Source organism: Melanotaenia boesemani, chromosome 21 (assembly GCF_017639745.1).
Source record: "Melanotaenia boesemani isolate fMelBoe1 chromosome 21, fMelBoe1.pri, whole genome shotgun sequence".
Taxonomy (NCBI): Eukaryota; Metazoa; Chordata; class Actinopteri; order Atheriniformes; family Melanotaeniidae; genus Melanotaenia; species Melanotaenia boesemani.
The window spans coordinates 10,379,190-10,404,425 of NC_055702.1; the positions used below are offsets into that span (position 1 = coordinate 10,379,190).

A 25,236-nucleotide genomic window follows, 5' to 3' on the forward strand; every position below is an offset into this window, starting at 1 on the left:
TTGCTCTCATATACTTGAGAGTGAGTCAGTACTGGGAAGCTGTTGGTCCAAGCTCATCTGTCATAACACAATCTCATGTCATGAGAAAATCTGGAAGTGGCATGTGTGTCGGTCATTGGCAAATTCAGAGACTATTCATCTGTGCAACATGTTTTGTTGCAGACTGCTTCATCATCAAACAGAAGCCAAAAAGAAGAGAGGCGAGAATTAAAGATGATAAGAGGGGGTGGGCTGCGGTGAGGTATTCATCTTGTCAAGCTGGGACAGGGAGTGAGGGGTGTGTGGGTGAAAACAACCGTTTTTCTAAGGGGGCGCTTACTGTTGATGCTGTTTTTTTGTTGTGTAGTCAGTGTGTCGTTTGGTCCAACTGTCAGTATCTTTTGTTTACTGTACAATTCCTGAATCGATGGAGGCCTGTTTCCTGGTGGTCTTGGGAGGAGGTGGAGGGGGGGTCTTGCTGGGCAGAGGAGGTGGAACGTGCTGGGAAGAAACAAAAAGAAAGGCCTGAAATCTCTTTTTCACATTTCAAGGAAACGATAAAAACCTGCAATCAAAATAAGAGTGGGGTCTGTGTAAGCAGGAAGAAATGGCAGGATAAGAGTAAACAACATTTATAACAGTTGGTTATTGGTTTTAATGAGAAGAAGTGACATTTAACCAGTTCATGCAATCTGAATAAATGTGCAAAAATCCGTCAGCCTGACTTCGACTGATATCAGTTGTGTCTGGAAAGGTTGGGACTTGCAAATCTCTTCAATTCCATATCTAATGGATAAACTAAAAACAGTCAATGTGAAAAATAAATGCTTATTTAGAGTTTGATTCAAGCAACATGTTTCAAACTACCCAAGAATGGTTTTCAGTGTTGTCCTAACTGAGATTTCTCAAAAAAATGAACTGTAAATGATGAAATCCTAAAGTATTTTGCATTTTTACATTTTGAAATCAACTTTCAAATCTTACTGAAGCCTTTCTATCTTTACTTCCAAAAGACTCCAACTTTCTGGGATGCTCTTTTTACACCAAATCTGTTATTGAACTGCACTTAATTTAATCAAATATAATGTATAGATATAAATTTTATTTTCAAAACATTACAGAACATTTTCTTTCTCTTTCTTGTTTGTTTGTCCACCATTCTTAATTAGTTTCTGGCATAAAATCAATTTTCATAAAATATTTTTGTGACTCAACATTTTGATTGCTTTTGTCACATTTTGATGGCACACTGACTTTAACTGTGTGCATCCTGGAGTTGTCACTGCCCTGCAGTGTCCTGTGGCTGAGAAACTGCACTTCACGACTTTTTTTTGTTCCCAGACCGGAGCATCACATGGCTGCTGCATTTTGCTTTACAGCACTGCGTCACACAGCAGTAATTGGATATCTACACAGTGATGGTTTTGAATGTGCATCATGGTCGATTCAGCAAAGAAATGCAAGGGGACTTTTTTGGAGGAAGATGAAGGGTAATTTAGTTCAATAAGAAAACTTCTAATCTTTAAGTTTTTCTCTCCACTTGCATGTCTTTCCTGAAATGCAACAAGACAACAAACAAGAAGTGATGCTCATAAATGACGTCACTTCAGACTCCACAAAAGACTACAAATGAAGAATGGCTGTCACTCAGACTCAGAACATGTGCTCTCACTACATTACTGTCAATCTGTCGCTGCACTGTGCACCCGTGCTGTTTTACTACCTGTCCATGGGCCGTGACAGTGGATAAATAAGATTAGTTAGCGGAGTGGCAAGGCGAGAGGACAGCTTGAGTAGAAGTCAGCGAATGTGGAAAGACGAGCCGTTGATTAACAGCTGGAGAGCTTCTGATGGATGTGAGAGGTAAAGTAATCATCCAATCAATCACGTCTGAGCACCAGGCCGGCTGGCGGGATGAGTATAAATAACAGCAGGGTGAACAGGCAGGTATAGGCCTTGGACTGACTGATGCCTACACTCTTCTGTGACATACATTACAAAACGTGATGGACAAATGCAGAACAAGTCCAAATGAGGATGTGAAACTTGCCTTCACACAGACACAAATAATCGTTAGCACAGGATGTGCGAGAGTGGGGGATTGTGGAGGAGGTTGACCCAAATGTCAAGTGCGTGTAGCGGACGCTTGTTTCATTACAAGTGCCATGCATCATTAAAGAGGTGCTCTCAGCCATAATTAAAACACCTACTCTTTGATGTGGTGGGGGTGGTGGAGGCGTCGAGGGACTCGTCAAGTCTTGATTATCTAGCAGGTTGCCGTAATCAGCTGTGCTGCCTTTCAACGGCAGCGGAGGAGGGGTTTCACCTTTGTCAGAGCAGCCCATCCCGTTGAGCTCCAGACCTGTGCAAGAGGGCGCTCATCAGCTCTCATTCATCATCAAAATGCATCAGTGTTACTGTAACAGCAGGAATCTGAGCCAGAGGATATCACAGGACCAATTTCTGATGACTTCCCTGTAACTGAAACTAACTGCATCCTTAAAGAAAAAGAAAAGAAAAGAATGAAGAGTGTAGGTGCACTCACAGGAGAACAACGTCTTATAGCTGCTCTAGAGGAGTAGCTGACTAACAAAGGATAATAAATGAAAATACAAGAGGATTCTCTTATACTAATGAACCTATGAAGAATTAAAAGGTAAATCTGCAGCCCAAACTGTCTTTATGAAGCTTTACAGTGAGTGTCAAAACAGTTCTATGAAGTAAAAACTTAAGTTCCAACTTCCATAATCTTTTCAGACTGGAAAGAAGAAAAAGAAATCTAAAGAAACTGCTGTTTATAACATTTCCAAAAACTTGCACATGAAAAAAATAAACAGAAAACAGCAGGTTTACACATCCAGAATTGTGCAGATGTGAGCAAAACTGGTCTTTTAAATGCATTTACGTGTTAGTCCGACTCCTGCATTCAAATGCTGAATTAGACTAAAATGGGCCGAGGTTAGCTGCAACAAGCTCCAAACCTGCATATTTTTGTAAAAGCAGTTAATACATCCAAATTCCCAACAAAGCTGCTTTCATTTACATATTTTTCTGCTGCTTTTGTCAGATGTCTGAATGTGCTAGAAATTCTCATTGAAAAGAAGCCAATTAAGACAATGCGTCAACTCATTACCATGCAAAGCATGTCCAACCCGTCGCTCTACTCTAATAAAACCCTGTATTATAACTGCAGTATCATCTGATAAAATCACCACTCAAGTAACTCAAAGACAACTTCTGTGCAGTAAATTAGGCAAAACTTACATGTACAATAATCTCCCACACAGAAAGTTAGAAGCTGCAGAATATTTTGAATGTTTAATCACAAAGTCCACAGAGTGAAAGGAAAGTGGTCCAATTAAATAGCCATGCTGAACTCTAATCATAGCTCGATTTAGCTGTGCATGCAACTGTGCTGACTGGTTCATTTAGCAGTTTAAGAACAAGATATTTCCCTCAGGAGTCTGCAAAGACCACAGCAAAGCCCCTAAGGAGAACTACAGGAGTGTGAATCTGTTTACAATGTGCGCCACTTCTGGCCGTATAAATACAAAACTGATTCTTCACAAGTTTGCTTTAATTTAAAAGGTGTTGAGCCAGTCCACCAAAAAGTGTTTGTTGAACTGAGGTGTGTGAGCTAAGATTTATCTTACTGGAAACAGTGTGCAAGCTAAAGGAGAGTTTGTTCCTTGGTGTAATGGGCGGCGGTGCAAGCGAGGAGGAGGAGGAGTTGATGGAAGAAGTAGAAGGTGCAGGAGAGACGGAGAGACGACGGTCTCCACCCATCTGGTTGAGAACCTGGCTCTTTGGTCTTTGAGGCCGCAGAGGGCTGATCTGTGTCAAAAGAAAAGATTGAGTCATTACAGAGCCTTCAAAGTGAACAACTGAAATTATTCAAGTCAATAAAACGGTACTGAGAGCAAAATTTCCTGTGTGGCCAATGAGTCGAGACTGAAAATTAGTTCCACATCTCCTTTGGGATATTGCTCTGTGCGTATCCACACACATTAAAACAGCTATTTGTATTCCTAAAAGAGAAACCCATTTGGATAAATGTGTGCACTATGTTATTTGTGGTTACGAATAATTGTTTGCATGCAAGACTGTGTTTTCTCCACTTTATTAAGGTTGGAATTTGAATATGAAAAGATGTGTCCTCAGGACTCTGCCACACAATAGGCAACATTGACAAACAACTTTGTAATTGGCAAAACTGAAACAGACAGTCACAAGGGAGACACTGAAAATAACAGTACACTTAAGTCAGGGTAGCAATTCTAATTCATATCAGGGTAAAAAAGAATAATGTCTTGATATTTTACTTTAAGATGAGACTTAGAAAACAAAGCAACTGCTGCATTCAGCCGAGATTCCCTGGTGCTCTATCCTTGACCCTTGAGGACATGGGCATGAGAAGCCCCACCCCTTATGAGCTAGACGGCTCCACCATTGCCAGGGGCCTCCCTTGGATCTGATTTCTGTCCTTATCTTCATGATGTTAACCAGGGAGCCGTCCCACTGGGCACAATTGTACCCCTCTGGTACAATGGACACAGCATTCATGGGGTGGGAGATAAAGACAATAAAAAGAAAGCTGGAGACGCAGATGATATGTAAAAAAGAAGGTAGAAGATCAGAAAGGAAAGAAATTTAAAAAATCTAAATAGTTAAAGAGAGAACAGATATATTACTGTACAAACTGCTGATTTTGGTTTCAAATTTACTTCTTGACAGGAGAGACATTGGTTCTGTCTGTTCTGTGTTAAAAGTAAAATTTGATACTAAGGTTTAATAAAAAGATCACAGAATTACCTGCCAGAATTCTTCATGAATAGTTTCCCATTAACATCTTTCCTATTTTCCATTTACATAAGAATAAGTGTAGCAAATGTCATTACAATTTTGTCTGAATGAGGACATAATAAGGTAAAACGAGAATGAGAATCATTCAAAAGATCAATGACAAATAAGTATAAAAAGGCACTACCGTCTCTGAGAGTATGACAGCTTCAGCTGGCTGCAGAGAGATCTCTGTTGTCTTCATCTCTTTGTCAAAGATCTCCTGGTGCTTACTGTTCCTCTTCTCCTTCTTCTTCTCCTTGCGCTCCCTTTCAGGTTCATCACGGTCCAGTTTGTCCTGAGACTTGGTGTGTAGCTTCTTTGGTAGCAGAGGCTCCAGAGCAAAACTACAGAAAAGATAATATAAAATTATTTTTATACAGCAACATGCAGTATAACTTTATTAATTCTGAACCTCAACTTAAGAATTTATTGACTCATTTATGAGCTATGAAAGGCACAGTTTTCCTAAACAAAATCTACTGACTTTCCACTTTGGTTTTAAATCTGTTATCTCTGATAAGACGACAGAAAAATGCTTTTGTCTTCTCAAATGGCTAAAGCCATATATTTAATGGCATTTTATGTCTCGAAAAACTGAAACGTGTGTTTACCCATCTGAGCCAGGCCTAGAGGGGGACGTGTCTGAGGAGATGGAGGTGACTGAAGCTACTGACAGTGGCCTCTGGGAGGAGGGCATGGTGAAGGAGCGCACCATGGAAGGTGGACGAGACCCCCGCCGTTCATCTGCTGCAGGCTGACACCACAGAGAGGAAGGAGAATGAAACAAACGGGGGGGAAAAAGCAGCATTAAAGTTACTGTTGTGAAGTTATTAGCTTGAAGTTAACAGTAATGAGATAAACCTTCCAACTAGCAATATGTGGTTATAGTTTTTACACTGAGGCAGTAGGTTGAACGGTCCACAATATGTTAGCTGTAAAAAAAAGATAAGATTAAAAAAAAGGAAAAAAAAAAGCTAATTTTGGGGTACTTTAATTTCTACTAGAAAAAAAATCCAACAACTGTAGGTCTAAAATCAAACAAATCATTACATTTTTTCAAGTAAAGCAAGGGTTCCACATCAGATACAGACACCACATCCTAGAAAATGATGTCTTCTCTCATGAAAGAAAGGTTGAGACCCTCTTTCCTTAAATGAGCAAACGATTCTTTACCTCAGGCAAGACTGAGGCAAGTGCTTGGCCAAGCAACAATTAAATTTGTAAAGGAGGAGAGAGATGGGAGGCAGTCCCCAGCAGCACCCCACTGTAGATGAGCTGACTTCAGCTAAAAGAAAAACATAGTGTGATACTAAGTGGAAAGGAAGTTCAAAATCCTGCACTTCTCCACTTATTAAGAATTTAATTTTACCAGCCAGTCTTGGAAATATTACTGTAGTTATCGTAATGATGCTAGCTACACAAGGCTGTAATTCCAAATGCTGTGCAGAGAGCAAATCTAATTGTGGCATTTGGTTTATATTTACACAGATATAAAGTCTTTAAAACTTCCCATAAGATTCAGAATTATTTTCTCTGGCTTATTATTTCCAACAGAACTAACCATGTAAAGTACAAAAGCCAGAACATGTGCAGAGAATAGTTCATAACAAACATTAAGTTTCTCTGTGTGGTAATTGAAATGCAAGGACAAGAAATTCCTTTAGAATAAATAAAATTATCAAAAGATGAAATAATAAAGGAACAGGAACCACAGTATCTTATTATTTCCCAATAACATAAAGCCATTAGTAAAAAAAAAAAAAAGAATTAAAAAAAATGATGGGACAGGAGCCATGCTGCTTTTTAACAACCCCTTATGTTTAGAAACATAGAAGGCCAGCTGATTGAGATTGGAAAGACAATATTTTTCCAAATTTTCATCTCAACAGTTCAGGGCCTCCTTTGTTGTATTTTTGTTTTTATAATGCACCAAAGTTGTCAGTGGGTGACGGTTCTTTTATTAAGAATTCATGTTGTTGTAACACGTGCTGTATGAGGTTTGGGATTGTGTTGCTAAAAAAAGGGAGGCTTCTCTTTAAAATTCCATCATCTGGATGGCAGCAGGAACTATGCTGCTACAGAACAGGTAAATATTGTTCAGTATTTATGATGCCTCCACAGATGTGCAAGTGACCCATACAGCACAGATCAGTCCCTTAACTGTTAAAGCAAATTCAGCCAATCCTTGTGAATTCTGCATATCCTTGCAGTTTTGTCCAATCACTGCAACTTTGATGAATTGTAGCGCTCCTCAGTGTCACCAGATATAGATACAATATCAAATGGTAGATGGCAGCAATATGCCATTCATGCATCTAAACTGCTCAACCCAAAGAAGAAGTGACATCACTGACGAGGACAATGCTGGACACTTTCTCAGTGTTTTGTATAAAAGAGGAGTTAAACTGTTTTATGCTACATGCAATATCGTGGTGGAAGACAAAGGTCACAGATTTACAAACTTTTTTTTTTCTGCAAAACAGTGCAAGAGAATGTCTGAAATTTGAAGAAAAATCTGACATTTTAGGTTACAACAATCACAAAAAAATCCTGCAAAATCCTGGAGAGACTGATGGATAGAAGCATCCGTAACAGATGCTGGCTTTAGAACTGTGGGCAGCTAACTAGCTAGTTGACCTCTTCACAATGCAAATGCTTTTTAAAAGAATTAAAAAGGTTAATTTGTAAGACGACCGGAAAGATTTCAATTTTCCCTCAGATCATCTTAAATAAGCTCAGGCCAAAAGAAGGGAACTTTATCTGAGAAACGTGTTTATTTTAATTTGCATTTAGGGTAAATAGACTGCAAATTGACAACATTTATTTAAGAGTTGTTTCTATACAGAATTTTGTCTAGAATGTAAAAACCTCTAAGGCACTTTTTAAAATGATTTTATATTTATGGCATACTCATATTGAGCTTTGACGTTTTGGCTTAGCAGCCTTCATCAGTGAACTGAACTAATTAATGGTACTTTTCCAGTGAAATTGCATCAATGGGATTCCTCCACCTACGTTGGAATTTTGCAGCAGTGGTTTTCTTCACATCCAATTTGTAAAAAAATTGGCCAACAACAGTCATCAAAAGAACACCAACTAAATACCATTTAAGTACGTCCTACACAAACCATCTTTCTGAGCAGAACTGTGACTCTTTCCAACACTGTGCCCTGCAAAAAAAAGGCTATTGTATATTTTACAGTAGACGACAAAATCCCCACATTCTTTATAATTCTGTACTGAAAAAAGTTCTTTATAAATTGTTAGTCTTTAATAAGATCCACTTTTAAAAGGACAGATTTGGTCAGAGAAAAGAAAAATTCATCCCTTAGAAAGCAATAGACTGTAGAGCCATGAGTGCCTGTCAAAATTAGAACGCTGAGCAACAAGACAGTTTTCACTTTAAAAGAGAGAGAAAGAGAGAGAGAAAATGTTCAAGGACAGGAAAAAGCTCTTACCAGAGTTTTTACCCCATATTGTTTCTCCACCTTCTCCCGCAGTTGTTTGAAGCAAGCCTCCAACCGGTCATGGAATGGCCTCAGCGCCTCTGTGACCTTCTCACCATGGATACGGACACCTTCAGCGAGATGTGGGATCTGTTGGAACAAAATGGCAGCATTAGAAACCGTCAAACAAGCAGCAGAGAGATCAGAGGCTGGCTTCTTCCTCATTCATTAGATAAATGTATCACAGTTCTGCCACAGATATTTAATTTAATGCTCATGACCTTTGGGCCCTTGCACAAGCAGTGAATGTATATCAGTTTGAGTTTATGTACCAAGAGAATGAAGAAGAACATGTGAAAAAGAGCTGTTGCCATGCCACCAAGATCACATCCTCACTACACGAATAATAAACCAAGCTATGAGAAAGTTTTTTCTGGCTACTTCTATAGGCATGAACTAGATGTGATGGATGTTTTCTTCTCCAGCACTGACGCAAATAATGACGCAATGCACCCTTTGAAGTTCACTGCTGCTCGCACAGTAAGATGCTGGTGAGTAACAAAATCTTAACACACAACAGCAGCATCACAGGTAAAAAGAGACCAAGGGGGAGACTGAAAGTGCTGAAAAGGAGTAATTAGGAAACCCCAGCACCACACTCGGTGTTAGCAAGCTTTGTTGACTAAATCTGTAGAGCAAAGGAAGCATTGTCCCTAAAGGATCAAGCAGCATAAGAGTGAAATTCTTTTTCTCTACTGGGCAAAATTGCAGGTTATTTTTTAATTTTTTTGTTTTTTTTAAAGGGGTTGTTTTTATGCTACATGCCATCTTTGACTGTGATAATACAGTGAATGCTAGAGACAAGCAAAGATGTTAGACTAAAGCTCGCCTTTCCCATAAATATTCTCAAATTGTAAGTGAGAAACATAGCTCTAGGTGGAAGGAAAGCTGTCGCTTTGATGAGTAACAATAACTAATTTACATTACTTCAAACTTATATGAACCAGAACATCTCTTAAAGTAGCTTTTATGGCTAACAGATTCAGCTTGGCAAACAGAACAAAGAGTCTGCTCGGACTACAAAGAAGAGTGTGAAGTATCTGGCAGGTGGGCCAGCAAAGGAAAAAAAAAATTGTATGTGTTAACCTGAGATCCCCGGAGGCAGCTCACCTTTCTTCCTTTTCTCTAAGGGCAGACTGCCCCTTCGCAGCAAAGTATAGCAGAAACTGACTTCCCTCAGCTTGAAGATCAATTCGCTTTTGTGATGCAACCTTTTGAAATAATCTCAAACTGTGCATGTTTTATTTACACATGCTTCTACACAAACTGGGCTTATAAACAGAGAGGTCAAACTCAAAACCAAAAATACATCAGATGCTCATCCATGTAATACACTGCACTAATAGCATGCTGCGGTGGTAGAGGCATCAAGATGAGCAGATCTGCTTGAGAAAACATAACTAAACAGGTATCGCTGAAGCTGAAATCCAATGAGCTGTGCTATGCTGCACAAAAAAAAGCTCTGGTGCAAGAAGATAAATGAGATAAGCTAGTTACACACATCCTGCGCGGATTTCCCCTGATATTGAGCACGTTCATCATCATCGCTGCTGGGACCACTCGGAGAGGAAGAAAAGGTGAAGGACAGGAAAGAGAAACAGAGGACAGGGGTTAGGAGTATGAGGAAGGAGGGGAGAGGAGGCAGATGGACAGAGGGTTGTGAAACGAAAAAGCAATAAGAAAAAAAAAAAAAACATTGAGAGTGAAAGCTGAGGCAAGATTCACGTCTCCCAGGATACCCACATCTTTTTATAGACCTTAAGATGATTGAGTGCGACTGAGTGGCGGCATGGCAACAGAATTCTGCTTGGTGGCTGCACACTGATAAGCTCATTGGGTAAGACACATAGGCTCAAGGGTAAAACACACACACACACACACACACACACGTTCATTTGTTTAATTACATGTAACAACTTGTTAAAGAAGCTTAACTCCAACCCAGCAGTCTAAGAGAAGCATCAGTTTAATGATTAGAGATAACAATAAAAGATTATCTGTTGGAAGGCTGAGGTGAAAGTCACATAATTGGACACTGGAGACCTGGTGCTGCATTTGCAAACACTATATATTAGCTAAAAAATTAGTTTTCACTTCAGTTTGACAGATGGCATATGTTATGTCAGAAGTATACAGGTTTAGTTGGTCGTCTAAGCAGGTATCAAGATCTCGTGCCAGTACAATACGAACACCGTGGTTGCAGCGCCTGCGATGGCGACTCATTGTAGAACTAAAGAGCAACTCCAAAATAGCAAGAAGGGACATTCAGTACTTTAAGTGGTAAAACCAGCGGCTCAGTGCCACAACTCTTAACAAATCATGATTTGTGAAAAAAATAAAACTGAGGCCAGCAGTCAACAAGGTCATGCAAGCTGAGACCATCGAAAGCTACCACTCGTACACAATGCAGCTATATGTCAAATAAAAAAAGCAGTTATTCAAAAAAGAAGTCATATATAAAGTTCTTTTTAACCTGAAAATGGTGGACCATAAAAGAGAAAAATATGATTCAAGTCTTGACTTGAACTGGTCAGAAACAAGATTCCAACAGGACATATTTATCCGTTTTCGTTGCTTTTGTGAGTAGGGCAAGTGTTATTGGTCATGATAACCTGGCCTGCCACAGAGCTGTTTACCGGCCTGCATACAATGATTCAATAAACCAATCTTGTGATGTCCCTTCAGTAACATAGAGCTATTGCAACGTGCACAAGTTACGTCTAGATAATAATTTCACATAGATATTGAATTGTGACCAACTGGTGTCAGGGTCCATTCAGGTTAGCCATGAACAAATGATAAACTAATATCTATAAGCTATGTTGCTGTGTTTTGCTATTTAATTATTTCTGTGGCTCCTGGTGGTTTAAAATATTACTCTGGCCTTTAAAGTTTCCATGACATTGCTAGTCAGGTACTGTTTGCTTCTGTATGCTTATTGTTTCCAGTTAAAAAAAAATAAAAAAAAAAATAAAAAAAAGTGTTTCACCGTATACTGAATTCAAATCAGTTTCTATTTAGATTAAGGAATATGCTGTTGTGGAAATAAGAAATACAAAATTCTTTTAAATACCCAATTCTTTTTGAAAAGGTAATTTGATGCATTTTTTTCTTCTTTCATGTATTAGAAACTATGCTACAATATTTTAAGTTGCAGGTCAGAGTTTCACAAATAATCTTGAATAGTCAGGTTAACTAAAATCGATTTGGTGTATGCGCTTTTACTGCACAGTGGGTAAACAGAAAGAGGGTCACAGAGAGACGGGTGACGTGCAGCAAATGGCCCCAGGCTGGGATTTGAAACTGGCTCGGCTGCGAGGCAGCTGGCCTACAAAGTGAGCTAGGCAGAAACAGTGCTGTAAATAATAGTTTTGCTGTCTGTCTGTCTGTCTCAAATACAAAGTTATAAAAAAACGTATGAGTACACATGTGGGTCTAGTATAGTACACTATAATACTTGTAGGATAAATATATTTACTTTTATTTCATCTGAGAACCTGAAGGTGTTTTAATAGAAATATGATCAAGCCAAAGACATAGAGCCAGCACCCAGTAGGAAATCAAGACGTTTAAAAGAGGACGTCTACAGATCTCTATATTTGGTTGAATAATTAAAGTCCACTACATATATGTTAGGGCTGGGCACGTTAACGTGTTATTAATACGTCAATGCATTAATTAACACTGTTAATTTTTTTATCACACATTAATGCAGCTTTTTGTTTATTTATTTATTTATTTTTCCCCCAAGTTGTTGCTCACTGGTTCTGAGCACAGAAAAACCACATGCAGAGCCTTGCAGTCCACGTCTCTTCCTCCATGTCTCGTCCTGCTGCAGCGGTGCGTCTGATGTAATCAAGAGAGAGCTGGTTTATTAAAATGAAATGACGTTTTCTGTCTGGCACTTAAGAAGGAAAAGAACCAGCAATTCTCTTTGTCTGTCAAGACCCACACAAATGGGCAGAATATTGTGATTTTTGGATGGAAAACTGCTCCCAAAGAGAAATGTGGCTTTTTTAAAAATTTATTTATTTATTTATTAAATGCGGTTTTATCCTGGTGGATTTAGGTTTTGAGGTAAGACAGCAAAGGTAAGACATTTTATGACTGTTTTACAAACTTTTTGCCCCTGGTTTGGTAAATCTTGGCCATAGTGAGATGACACTTACAGGTTTGGAATCTGTGAGATGTGTACTTTCAGTAGAGGTGTCGTTAGTCCGTGTTCATGCTGTCAGGTGGACATAATTTTCCATAATATGTGTTTACATATGTTTTTTGGCTTTGTGTACTTGGTCTTTCAAGTCTAGAGGATTTATAGGCAATAAATCTGGATAATGAACCACTAAAGGTGCATGGATGGAAGTTATTGTGTATATTGTGAATATTTATCTCTCCTCACAATCTATAAGCTGTGAGATTCTAATCCTAGCTAAATAAAACTGGTTTAGAGCCGCAAATGTTATGAGACCTTTTGGAAAAAGACAACATATAATTTTTTTATAAATATCTACTAAAGGAAATTTGTCATCATTTTTTTAAGAACCACATTTTATTTCTGTTTTTAGGTAAATAATAATAATGACAAAAACAAAACGTTTGCAAAAATAGGATAGACAGACTTTCTCCTACGGGATGTAGATATTTGTGGAAAATGGTGTACAAAAAAGTCAATAGTTTCCAACCTAATGACAAGAAAAATAGATAAAAAAGTATTACTGGAACTTAAAGTGTCACTATGTTGTGGAAATTCAGTGCAATTATTCTGTGTTTGTTATTACATCTATATTTAAAATATCAGTTAGTTCTTTGGCATTTTTAGCCATGTAATAAGAGCCATTGTGGACGGTCCAGAGAGTCCCTTGTGGCTCTGAGGCCGCAGGTTGCAGACCCCTGATTTAGTGTTTGTAAACCAAAATTTTCTGCATTTTCTTTATATAGCAGTAGGCCTTACTTTAAGGAAAAGAACATTGTGCAATTAACAATGCGATTAATCGCAACATTTCATCTGCTTAATGATTAAAAAATGTAACCGTTGCCCAGCATTAATATTTATAGAAAGATACAGTAATCATATTTTTTTCCTGAATGTGCTGGAAATGTAAAATGCAGTGTCATATTCTCCCTTCAGATTATTCTATGAAGTTGCTGTAGGTGCATGATTTAAGGCTGAGATTGAGTTTGTTTTATAGTAAATGAAAAACTAAAAATCCATTTGAACTAAATAAATAAACTAAAATAGATTTTCCTGAACACACTTATTTATTTCACATTTTCCCCATGACAATATCTGACACCCATTTAATTTTAGAAAATGTTCATCAGCCTTTCCATTCTGTTTTAAAAGAATAATTTAACTTTATTTAAGTGGGGTTGTATGTGGTGTTAATGAGGAGTTAGTGTGGTACCTGCAGTAAATGGTATTCCAGGCACATTAATCGGATTTTGACCAAAAGTCAATAACTGTGTCTAACGTAGATTAACTTTGGTCTAAATCTGTCGGACATCTAAACATGGCCCAAATGTCAATGTTGTTTTTTGGTTTAAAGAAAGGCTTTATTTGAAGGACTGACCTTATTTAGCCATAAAAACAAAGTCCACGGACCTCTGGTGTTTGGTGGGTAGTACTTTAGTACTTGTTGCTTCAGATGTTTGTGCTACCTTCTGTCTTCCAGATCTAGTATTGGTTTGAACATGTGTGAAATGTGGATGGACTGGCACTTCCACACTGGCAAAGGTTTTAAAATTAGTCAGGAATGGAAGTGGGATTTAAAGAGACATGACAGGAAACTGCTTGGATCGGACAGATGATGAACTGAATGGCTACTTAAGAGGCCAATATGAGAGACAAATAAGGACTTTTTACAACTGTGAATAACGGAAAGCTTCTTCTGTGAAACCATGGAGTACAAATATAGAGCTGGAAATTAGCCCAGTTAATTAAAAGTGGCATTAATTATGACAATATCATATGCCCATAAAAGTGTATTTGAAACAAAAAGAAAGTAGCCAGATGGACAGAAAAATCCACTTGCATTGTCTTTTGCAGTATCATGACTGCTTCACCATCAAAGTATCTAGTTTTAAGCTTCATGACTTCATAAACGCATGACTGCAAGGCTGATGTGTTTCCTTCTGTTTATGCAAATTCTCCCATCACAATCTAAAGTGAATGTCCATCCTTCTTGCAGTATTTAGGTGGACACCAGTGAATACAAATGAAGCCCCAGATGCATTTAAAAACACAAGCAACTGACAAGAAAGAAATGTCACTGCCATTTAACATCAGCAGTGTCTGTTCCTAACAGTCTTGTCACTCTGTTCCTGCCTGACTCGTTATGACCTGATCCACAACTTGGTTCTGCGGGGACAGCCACGCTGGATTTAAGCAGGTTTGTGATGACATATTATGACCTTTCATGATAGTCAAATGGTTTTGCAGACGCACACAGACATTGATGACTTGGGTGTACTAAGCACACATACTACTATATACGAGAAGGGGCCAGCAACAGTGAAAGTGAATAAGCAGCTGATGCCTGGATGAATGCATCCCTTTAGGTCAGTGAATTAAATTATTGACCACTAAGAACTTTAAAACTTTTTTTTAGTGAATCATGCACAAGACAAATGTTTAAGGGAGTAATTTGGGCATCTATCCAGAGAATTTAGTTCTTGTAAACACCAGTGAAAGTACAAACTTTCTATTTGCCAGGGTGCTTTTATAATAATATCATGTAAATTATAATATTAACTTCCTGATGTCCTGTCACTCATTTTCTCTGTAATTACTAAATGAGCACAATGGTTTTGTTCTGAACAACAGTGCATATTGGCTCAACGCTCCACATTTAGCTTGCTCACTGGAGTTGGCTTTCCTTCATTTGTCTCATTTAGACAAATTCAAGATGCAAGATAAACAAGCATGCGGGTGCTGGATGGGAAACAGCTGATACTATTTCAAATCTGCTTTCATTTTCTCCTCAAAAGTTTGTTGTGTATGTGTTTGGCGTGGGCTCAGTAAACAGATTTTTCTGCCATCTCTGTAACACACCTGCAAACAACTTAACCAAGTTTTGTCATGTTTGAAAGTGGAAGAGACAAAGCTTGCTGCTATCATTTAAAATCAAGGAAAAGTTCAAGCCAGTTGCCAGGACAAAGCAACTCATTTATCTCATACAGGTATTATGGAGGCAGCGAATTGTTTGTGGAATATAACTTCAAAATGCAATCTCAAGCTGATGCATAGATTTGGCTTTTACATCGGAGCACTTAACAGGAACAAATTAATGAAACAATTAAAACTAACTTCATTTTTACCCAAAGATCAGCAGAAATACCAGTGACTTATCTACTAAGATAAAACTCTAGCTTCAACTTGTCACATATAATGTATTTCTAATGTTTAACTTTTCTTGACTAGCAAAAAATAAAATCCCTACTTTCAAATTGCCTGTAGCTGCCTTGAAAACTTCCATTTCAGTCCCTCATTTTCAGTATTTCCCCACATTCAAATAAATTGAATACAGAACAACAAATATGTCTTATATCTAGTGAGCTGCATCAAAAAATACACAAAGCTAGAAGACTTCAGTGTCAAAAGTGGGTGGGGGATATAAGACTCGGATGCCTCCGTGTGAATCATGGTTCCTTATATAAAAACAAAAGAGAGCACAACTTCTTAGATTATGAGTTCTGACAGATATGTGAAATACAATGCTGACCTATTTTAAAGCAACAGAGACAATAACAGCTATTTAAATCTCTATTAACCTTCCTTGCAGCTAAACCTCTTGAATATGCTCTCCATTCCTTGAAGAGCCAAAAGCCGGGAAACTAGTTTCCTCAGCTTAACAGTAACCAACAGTTTAGAGACTTCAGAGTAATAAAAGAAGAAAAAACTAAGCTTAAAGTAGAGCACTCTAAAATCCCAAAGGGAGGTAGTTTTGTTACAAGACAAGCAGGAATTTATTAATCAAAGATGAACCAAAAATGAGTTTCATAGAAAGCCACTTAACGGCATGTGTGTGTGTATGTGTGCACTGCTTGTCTGCTGCGTGGGCATTTCTTCCAGGCGTCGTGATGGTGCGACGCTTGCAAAACCATCACTGTTGACGTCTTGCCATCTCTCTGCTGCAGAGCATCCCTGCTACTTCAGGTTAACTTCAGCACTCATCCTCGCCATTATCTCCTCCGCACTCTTTAACACACTTTCCCCAGCTCACTTCAGTTACTGTCATTGAATACTCTTGGCGGTGCACTTACAAGTTCTTTAAATGATATTACATTTTCAACTGTAACCTTTCAGGAGTGCTTCCTTTTGTAGTGGATGTACTTTGGTGAATGTTTTAATACAAAGGGGGAAAAAAGAAGCAGCTTTATGCTTTTCTATATAAGAGAGACTCTTGTGAAAAAGGCAGTCTATTATCTTGCATGGCTCTCTTAGTTTGTGGTGCGGAGCTGCCATATTTTTGGTGCTGTTTATGAAGAAAGAAAGAAAGAAAAAAGTCACAAGAGTTTAAGCAATGAGAGCACCAAAGCATTTAACCCGATTAAATGTAAAATGTGTTAAAAGGGTAAGTGGCTTCAGTATTTCATGATCCCCTGCACAATCTCATCCAGGCTCAGCATTTTGCCTTCCTGTAGGTCATGTGCTTTTCTTCTCGATTCACGAGCCATAAAAGAAATCAAGATAAAACTGACAGATTTCTTTTTTTTCTTTTTCTTTTCATAATAAACAATTTGTGACAACCAGGCCATGCCAGGTTATCTTGCATCCTGACATATCTGACGAGACAAAACACGCAAAAAAAAAACGCCCAAGAGATGGGATCTCACCTGCCAGGCGATAAGGTCTTTCAGCTTCTCTATCTTCTCGAGGTCCTCTCGGTGCTCCTGTATGTACTTCTCATTAAAAAAGGCCTGGGGAAGAAGGAAAAGAAATGCTGAGGTAAGCATGCTTGTATAAAAGGAGGAAAAAAAAAAAAAAAAGTATGCTCAAAGGAAAGCTGAAATGTCAAGAAGTTTATGATATAAAGAAAGATGTGATGTGAAGAGAATCGACTAGACAATGGGGGATGTTTTTGAAAGGTTCTTAAACATGAAAAAAAAATCTTAATTTAGACAACTGTCTGTCCACCACCACCTGCATTATTTTACAGAATTGAAAGTGTGACCAGAGGGCAAAAAATCCTGTGGCTGATTTTTCTCATACACCTCTCACAATATAAATCTATTTCAGGTATGAATGAAAGCTGGGAAGCCATATGTGTTTTATTTTCTATGTCATCAAAAATAAGGCAAAAAGAGTTTCCTTTCCCACATGAATCACTATGATGGTGTTTGGATGACATGAGAAATATGATGAAAAACAGGTAAGAAAAAAAAAAAAGAAAAGGCTGGGTTTTTCCAACAGGAAAAAAAAATTTGAATCATCTAAAAAAAAAAAAATAGGATTTAGCATGATCTATGATTCTGAGAAGAAAACAATAAGTGTGTGAATAGTCTCAAAAGAAGTGATACTAAATACTGATCAATATCAAAGCTTTAAGGATTTACAACATAGATAAGATAATGAACAGATAATAAAGTCAAAGCTGGGAGTAAATTTGGTTGGTTTGAACTCTTATCAAGCTCAGAACTTATAACTTCCTGAATTAGCCATAAATCGTAAAAGAAACAAGCAAACAGAGACCACAAGAAAAACACAAAGGTATCTTGTTGCTTTTCCTGATATAAAGAATGTGTCAGACGACTTGATGCTTACAAAAACCTTTTAGACATGAAATAGAAGGTGATTCATTTCCGTTTCCATGGTAGAGATAGACTTTTGATTCCGTTCTGAGGTCTGCTTGTGAGCTATGGAGCTGAAACAGTGGATGGATAACATAGTGTGGCAAAAAGAATGGGGATGGTCTAAATGTAACAGTACCTGCATATTAACACCTTATTAATTTGTTGAAACTTTAAAGGGAGCACAGATTGCACATCTAAGACAGATATGACTACATTTGGTTTTAAACCCTGGAGTGCAGCATTTAATTGTCCACATCCTTGTTTTTAGCATCCAGAGGTTTTCAATCACAAGGGCCTTTTGAAAATAATACACATTTTTATGCTTTAATATAATTCAGAAGGAAGAGTTATTAAATAATAAACACTTTTGGAAAGCTTAGTTTAGGGCTGTAGCAACTGTGTGAATATGGATTATTTAGCAGTATTCTTTTTTTATCCAGCTTATAAAAAAAAAGGATATCAAAAAATAAAAAGCTTATTCTGTAATAATCTTCTGTAAAAGTAAAGAAGTTGTTATAAAGATATGAAGCTGTAGAGAATGAAGAAAAGAAGAGTTTTTTTTTCATGTTGACTACCTTTTCATAATTGGCAAATCCTCCCATGACGGCTGGATCCACGATCCCATTCAGCAGCATAGAGAGGGGATTGATATGAAGGTTGGGGTCACTGAGATGCCTTTGCACCATACTGCTGATCTTCTCATTGGTTAGTTGCATCGTTTCCACAGCATTTTCCAGTGGACTGATCTCCTCCTATGCAGCAAAAAAAAGTGAAGGAGGAATCAGAGATTCTTAATATAAATTTACCTGTTTTGTACATCAATGCCATCTCTGGGATCCATACAATGAAGTGATAACATTTTAGTGGTGATGACAGTGGTAGCAATAGGGAAATATTAATAGGAGATGGGCTCAGGAACCCTACACTGCAAATTAAGAAGCAATGAATCTCTTTTACTGTGCCCCTACATCAGCCTGCAACTGTCGAATGGAAATGGATTGCTAGATGCAGCGTGGGAACATCTATTCCCATGTCAACAAAATATGATTAGCAATTCTAAGAAGAGGTGATTGCAATATTTGGCAATGTTGTTGTTAATTCCACTACTGTGCGAAACAAATTCCAACTCAAATCCCTGTAATTCCACATGGGGACAATCTCATCACTTGGATGGATGAGAATGGGAAAATAAATAAACAAACAAAATCACCTCCTTGTGGTAAGGTTTTAGAAGAAACATGAGTGGCTTGTTGAGCAAATGTCAGATTTATACCCCAACCAAGGAAAGTAAAGATGTGCCAGGGAGACAAATCTCCAATCTGAGCCGTGATGTCTCAGGCCAGCTTGATGAAAAGAATTGTCAGATGGAGGGATTAGGCGAAGGGATTGGTGACTCTCAGCCGAGTCATTAAGCTTTAAATAGAGTTTGACCTTGGGGACCTGACCTCCTCTTGGCTCATCTGGAGGGCAAACTGCTTCTTACAGTATGTTGCAGCCCAACATGAAGGAAGACATGTCGGCTCTGACTCTTTACATAGGTGGATTCCAACTCTGTTAAATGGACTCAAAAATTTGGGGAGATTTGTTTTATACATGACTTCAATGTTAAAGCAAGCCATATGTTGAACTAAATGCTCAAGCAGCCAGTATGTGTGTGATGTGGTGCTATTTGACAACTATGAATCCACAGACAGCAGACTAGTAAAACTTCTTGGGGTGAGAGGTGGCCCTTCCTGAGCCTTTAAGCAGCACAGACATAAAGGTGATTAATCAAAGCAACAAAGAGTAATTGATAGTGGAATACTTATATCTAAACTAATGATTAAGTGAATAATCTTTTCTGAAAGTAAACTAAAGTGTGGATTATAAAGATGCAGTGGGTGTCTTAACACTTCCTAACTTATGTCACTGTACTTATTTCTCCACACTTCAGCCATCTGAACATAAAATTGGGACACAGCATTTTAAATTTAAGTTTAAAGCGGAGTTAAATGAATGAAATTTTAATGCGGCTCTAGTTGGATGTGGGCGAAATAAACCAATTCGAAGTTCTAGAGTAAACACTTGAGTCACAGGCTGCAGCCAGATCTTATCACCAAAGGGTGTTCAATGCAACAATCCAAGTAACTCAACAGAAAATCAACAATGACTGAAGGCCTGAACGGTCCTCTAGTTGTATTTGCACTGTGTAGCTATTTTCAGTGGAAACAGCACTGTTTGGTAAATCAATACAAGCCATCTGGTAAAGAGAGAACAGGCCCCATCGTTCGTTTACAGGAGAGGCACGCCTCCGTCTATGCGACTGTCTATACTGCTTAAGTGGACTAATCATATCGATTGCCTTTGAGTCAGCCTGCAGATCCTTGTCCAGTTGGGAGACCTAGATGGCACAAAGGCCCTTCATACTCACTGTGGAGACTGACTTGACTTCAAACCAGCGCAGGATGCCGGGAAGCTTGTACGCTGTTGTGTATGTGGTCCTTTCAATCCACATGTTCTGTAGACAAATTGACAGACACAAAATTACAGCTAGAAACAGAAGAACATGTCAGGAACAATTTAAGATTAACAGGCAGTTTAAAGCAAGCAACATGAAGCACTGTTTTGCACCCAATTCACCCTTAAGACTGTTGTTGCTTGGATGAGATTAAGGTGATGCAATAGCTGTTCACTGAAAGATAACTAAGGATGAGTGGGAGTATCCTTACCGGATGGATTCTCCTTTAATACATAAGGATGACCTCAAAAAGAACTGGTGCAGATGATAAAGAGATGTTTAACATTTCTTCCTTTCATTACTTTGTATTATTACTATGACTTTAAATCTGCTGTTTAGCTAGGTTTAATTTAAGAAATGATCACAATGACTACAACAAAAACATTCATTAAAGAGTTTGGGGGAAAAAAACACACACGCACCCACACACACACAAACAAAAAAAAAAAAAAAAAAAAAAGAAGGGAAGAATAATTACCGCAAACTCATTGTCAGGGTCCTTCTCTCCCTTCCTCACTGGCCTGGAATACTGGAATTTATGGACTTCATTTACTGTGTAGAAGCTGGGGAGGGAGAATATTCTTGCCTGAGTAAATTAAAACTGTTACTAGCAATCTACAGCTTGATTGATACAGGTTGATTGCTTTGCTTCAGGTCAAACACAGGACAAACCCCCCTCTGGGCTAGCTCTGCTTGGAACTATGGCATTTAAGCATGTTGGTATCCATCTGAGGAAATGAATTAATTTTTGGGGCACACACATCACTGGCAGCCCCTGAATCAGCCAGACATGTCAGACATGCAGATAAGCTGCAGCATATGCAGCAGAAGTACGTGACAGGCAAGGATGAACTTTGCCAATCAGGTTAATGGACTTTTCACAGAAGGAAAAGGAGAGTGTTTCATAGCTATGGTGGGGAATTGCTGTCTGGGTGCAAAAAAAAGGGACATATTTACACTCTAATATATTCTAAAACTATACTATGTGATTAAAGAACATGATGTGACTTTATTAGATATGAATAAAAATGATAAAATATAAGCACAATCAGAGCAATTCTAATGTCTTCTTACATTAAAACCACTAGCAACAAGACTGAAGATTTTGTTGTCTAATTAACAGACCACAGAATAGCTGGGCTCTGGTCGTACTGCCACTGCAGCCTTTTGTGTTACACTGACACTCAGATGTTTCTGTCTGTGCTTACTCACAAAAGGGCAAGGCACTATTTAAACACACAGAGACACTCAAATTAGCTGTAAAAGTGTGGCATCAAACTGAAGAGCCTCTGAGCTTCTGATCTAATAAATAAGATTAATACAGCAGCTTTAAATCAGCTGTGCTATGCCAATTAAGCCTTTTACATGTCCGAGCTGGCAGGCTACAGATGATTGGAGTAGTATAGTTTGGCAGAGAAAGGTCAGACCGGGCTGTGCTCTGCCGTCTGCTATGACCCTTTGGCTCAAATGGCTCAGTCTCATTGCTATGCACCGCTGATCTCTTCACTGAATAAGAGAGTAAAGGAGAAAAACAGAGAGAAGGGGACTGAGAGACAACTGGGAAACCACGGTGAGAGCTAGATAGAGGCAGAACTGGCAGGGAAAGAACTAGGCAGTTGGTGTGGAACAGTTCTCGGTCAGCCTCTAAACATGTCCGTCTAATCTGGGACATTAACAAAGTCGCATATTCCAATCAAACACAGTTCACAAACAAGCCAACAGGCTGTGGGATGGATGAGTGCTGGAGGAGGGTGGATGTGACCAGAGCTGCAGGCTCGTGATAAGATCAGAGCCCAGGTGTATTTGCCTAAAGGTTTTTCCAAGTAAATGCCTTCTTTTAATTATGTCCATTGATGCGTTGGGTGGCATATCAAAGTGAATTTGCACAGCTGAGTGCTGCAGCATCCGGCTGGCCTACAGACAAGTTGGAGTGGAGGGGCCCGCTATTTGCTGTGACCCTGATGCTCTACACAAAGCTAATAATGATGGCAGAGAAACAATGTTGTACTTGGCACACTGACTAATAGCAGATGGCTGGTGAAAGTTAATAACCACTAGAACAACAAGAAGGTCAACCAGGATTTGTTCTACACAGACCCACATTTAAATCAAGATTAAATTCACCACAGTGGTCCTCTGCACACCACACACAAAAATGCTAATGCTTAGCTAATGCCCTTAGCATGTCATCACAAGCTCTATCGACTGTTTGACCGACCGGAAAGTAAATTAGATGTTGGAAGACTGAAAAACAAGCTCTGTGGCTTTGAGCAGCACAAGGAAACTGTGAATAAGTGAATGTGTTTGAAGCACCTTCTTACCTGACTATTTGTTCAGAGACGGGCTTGTTTTTAAACTTAGCAGGGAGGTCTAGGATAGGTTTCACTGTAAAACACTGGATATCTTAAGCACAAAGGTCAAAGAAAATATATGAAATGGCTGTACTCACATCTATGAAATAAAATAATAACTTAACCTCAATTTTCTATAATATCAAATAAAAAGTATGATGTAATTGTTACTGCAATGTACGCAAAATCAACAATTTGGAGTAAAAACTGTTTTAAATATCAACATAACTATTAATAAAGCATTTATATGATGTCTTTTAGAGTGTTGAATGGCAGTTAACTGCACAGCAGTGTGCAAACGTTTTGAGCCACCCCTTTCCTTTATATATTATATATAAGAAATCTGGATAAATATTGTTCAAGACCACTTAAAAAAAAGTAATAATAGTAATCTGACAGTTTGGCAGCAAAACATAAAATGAGGGGTGGATCAAGACTTTTGCTCAGATTTGTATATCAATGCATATAGATGAGGACTAGCTGAATGATAAATCTGTAAAGTGTAGAATATCAATAGGTGCATAGGAGAATAAAAATAAATATGACTCATGGCTGAGGGAGTCAGAAGAAATAAAATACTTAAAATGATAAGTTTAATATGACTTGGTGATATGGTGCTAAGGATACATTGACCAGAGGAGCATTTCGTGTCCTCGCTGGGCGGAGTGGTTGTCTTCATCTTCTCTGCGTTGGGAAACTGTGTGAGAAGTCGTGCTTCTAAATCCTCTCTGCGCACATATTCCATCCCACGATAGATGAACATTTTGTTCTGAAAAAAAAAAATAATGAAAGAATACAATGAGACCTTGAATGTGTCAGGAAGATGGCCTCATAATTTGCACACATTATGTGTCTGTAAGGCAGTTTATGAATATAAACTAGGCACCGTGGGGCAGTGTTGACAATACACATGAACCATCATCTTAGTGAATTCAAAGGCCACCCTTAAATACATCAAGAGGCTAAACAGTATTCAAAGACGTTAGCAACAAAATGCAAAATAAGTAAATGACCAAAAACAATCCACATAAAAGGTGATTTTGATTTGTAAATATGCTTGGCCTGGTTGGGTTAATACACATATTATAGTGTCCAGGTTTAACACTGAAATGATTTAAACCCCTTGGCACTGAACAACAAGGGAATGATCTCTGCTTTATTAAGCTAATGCACTGCAACTTATCACCTCTATTATATAAATAAAGCTGTCTTAAAGAAAAAAAAATCATGGTTCAGGAAATGTTTCCAGGTTCAGTTTGTAGCAGAAACATGACAGTCGATGCTGTTCTCTCATAACTCCTTTTTCACATTTACTTAACTTGATCTCTTCCAGAAATAAAAGTGGAGCATGTGTTGAAATTAGACCATAAACAAAGTTGAAAGTCTACAAGAAGATATCGCTTCCAATTTTACATGCAAGTCTTCATTTCCTCTCAGCTGAAGGATTTCACAGAATTGGAATGAATACATTTAAAGATTTCCTTTGTTGAGGAAAAACCTTAAAGCTTCCACAGCATCAAAATGGATTTTACAGTGATACTATTCTACATTTTCAGTGGAGACTATTTTCGCTGCACCTGTTGTTGGTATGTCAAAAATAAAATCAAAAGATAGTTGGCAAAAAAAAAAAAAAAGAGAGAAAGGAAAGGATACTTCCTATATATTCCTATATATATATATACTATAAGAACAGTTTGCCAAACAAAATATTTTAGGAGGATATTTAAAAAAAATGTATTAAAAAGTGGAAGACAAGCATAAAACTTTTAAAAAGTCCTTAATGAAAAAGGCCTGGAGAAGTACAGCTGGAAAAAGTAGAGGCCACTCCTCAGAGGCTGCATTTATTTTCTTCATCTGTTAGCATAAGTTAGCATGTACAGGTAGACGGTAAAAATGGCAAATGAGCTTGTACTTCAGCAGAGCTTTTCCAGTCAGCTTAACCCCTCAAAGTGCTTTACACTACCTGTCATATTCACCCATTCACACACACTCATACCCTGATAGGCACATTGGGAAGCAACTTGGGGTTAAGTGAGGGAAGCCTGGAATCGATCCACCGACCACCAGGTTGGAAAACAACTGCTCTGAGCAACAACCACACAAGTTGACGTGCCTCAAGTTACGTTTTGATGGTTAAGAGCTTCAGTGTGTTCAATAATGTAAATCAATGTTAATTTTGTCAACTGAAACGGCAACTTTTTTCTTACAAAGATGAGAACTGAATAAAAACTGATACACAAGGACAAATTGACATGTCCACCATTTAAAT

General features: G+C 38.2%; 1 protein-coding gene across 2 annotated transcripts in view; it reads right to left on the reverse strand.

The window, feature by feature from the left end:
* Positions 1 to 338: 338 nt before the first annotated feature.
* dock1 (dedicator of cytokinesis 1) overlaps positions 339 to 25,236 on the reverse strand; it is a 200,865-nt gene continuing 175,967 nt past the window's right edge. For both annotated transcript variants that reach the window (XM_041973613.1, XM_041973612.1), the window contains exons 41-52: positions 23,595 to 23,736; positions 22,938 to 23,019; positions 21,095 to 21,179; positions 20,530 to 20,616; positions 18,695 to 18,871; positions 17,163 to 17,246; positions 8,280 to 8,417; positions 5,433 to 5,575; positions 4,967 to 5,165; positions 3,633 to 3,813; positions 2,190 to 2,341; positions 339 to 480 (exon numbers count right to left, since the gene is read on the reverse strand). In XM_041973613.1, the coding sequence (XP_041829547.1) occupies positions 385 to 480; positions 2,190 to 2,341; positions 3,633 to 3,813; positions 4,967 to 5,165; positions 5,433 to 5,575; positions 8,280 to 8,417; positions 17,163 to 17,246; positions 18,695 to 18,871; positions 20,530 to 20,616; positions 21,095 to 21,179; positions 22,938 to 23,019; positions 23,595 to 23,736 (1,566 nt within the window). In that variant the 3' untranslated portion in view covers positions 339 to 384. The remainder of the gene's footprint in view (positions 481 to 2,189; positions 2,342 to 3,632; positions 3,814 to 4,966; positions 5,166 to 5,432; positions 5,576 to 8,279; positions 8,418 to 17,162; positions 17,247 to 18,694; positions 18,872 to 20,529; positions 20,617 to 21,094; positions 21,180 to 22,937; positions 23,020 to 23,594; positions 23,737 to 25,236) is intronic.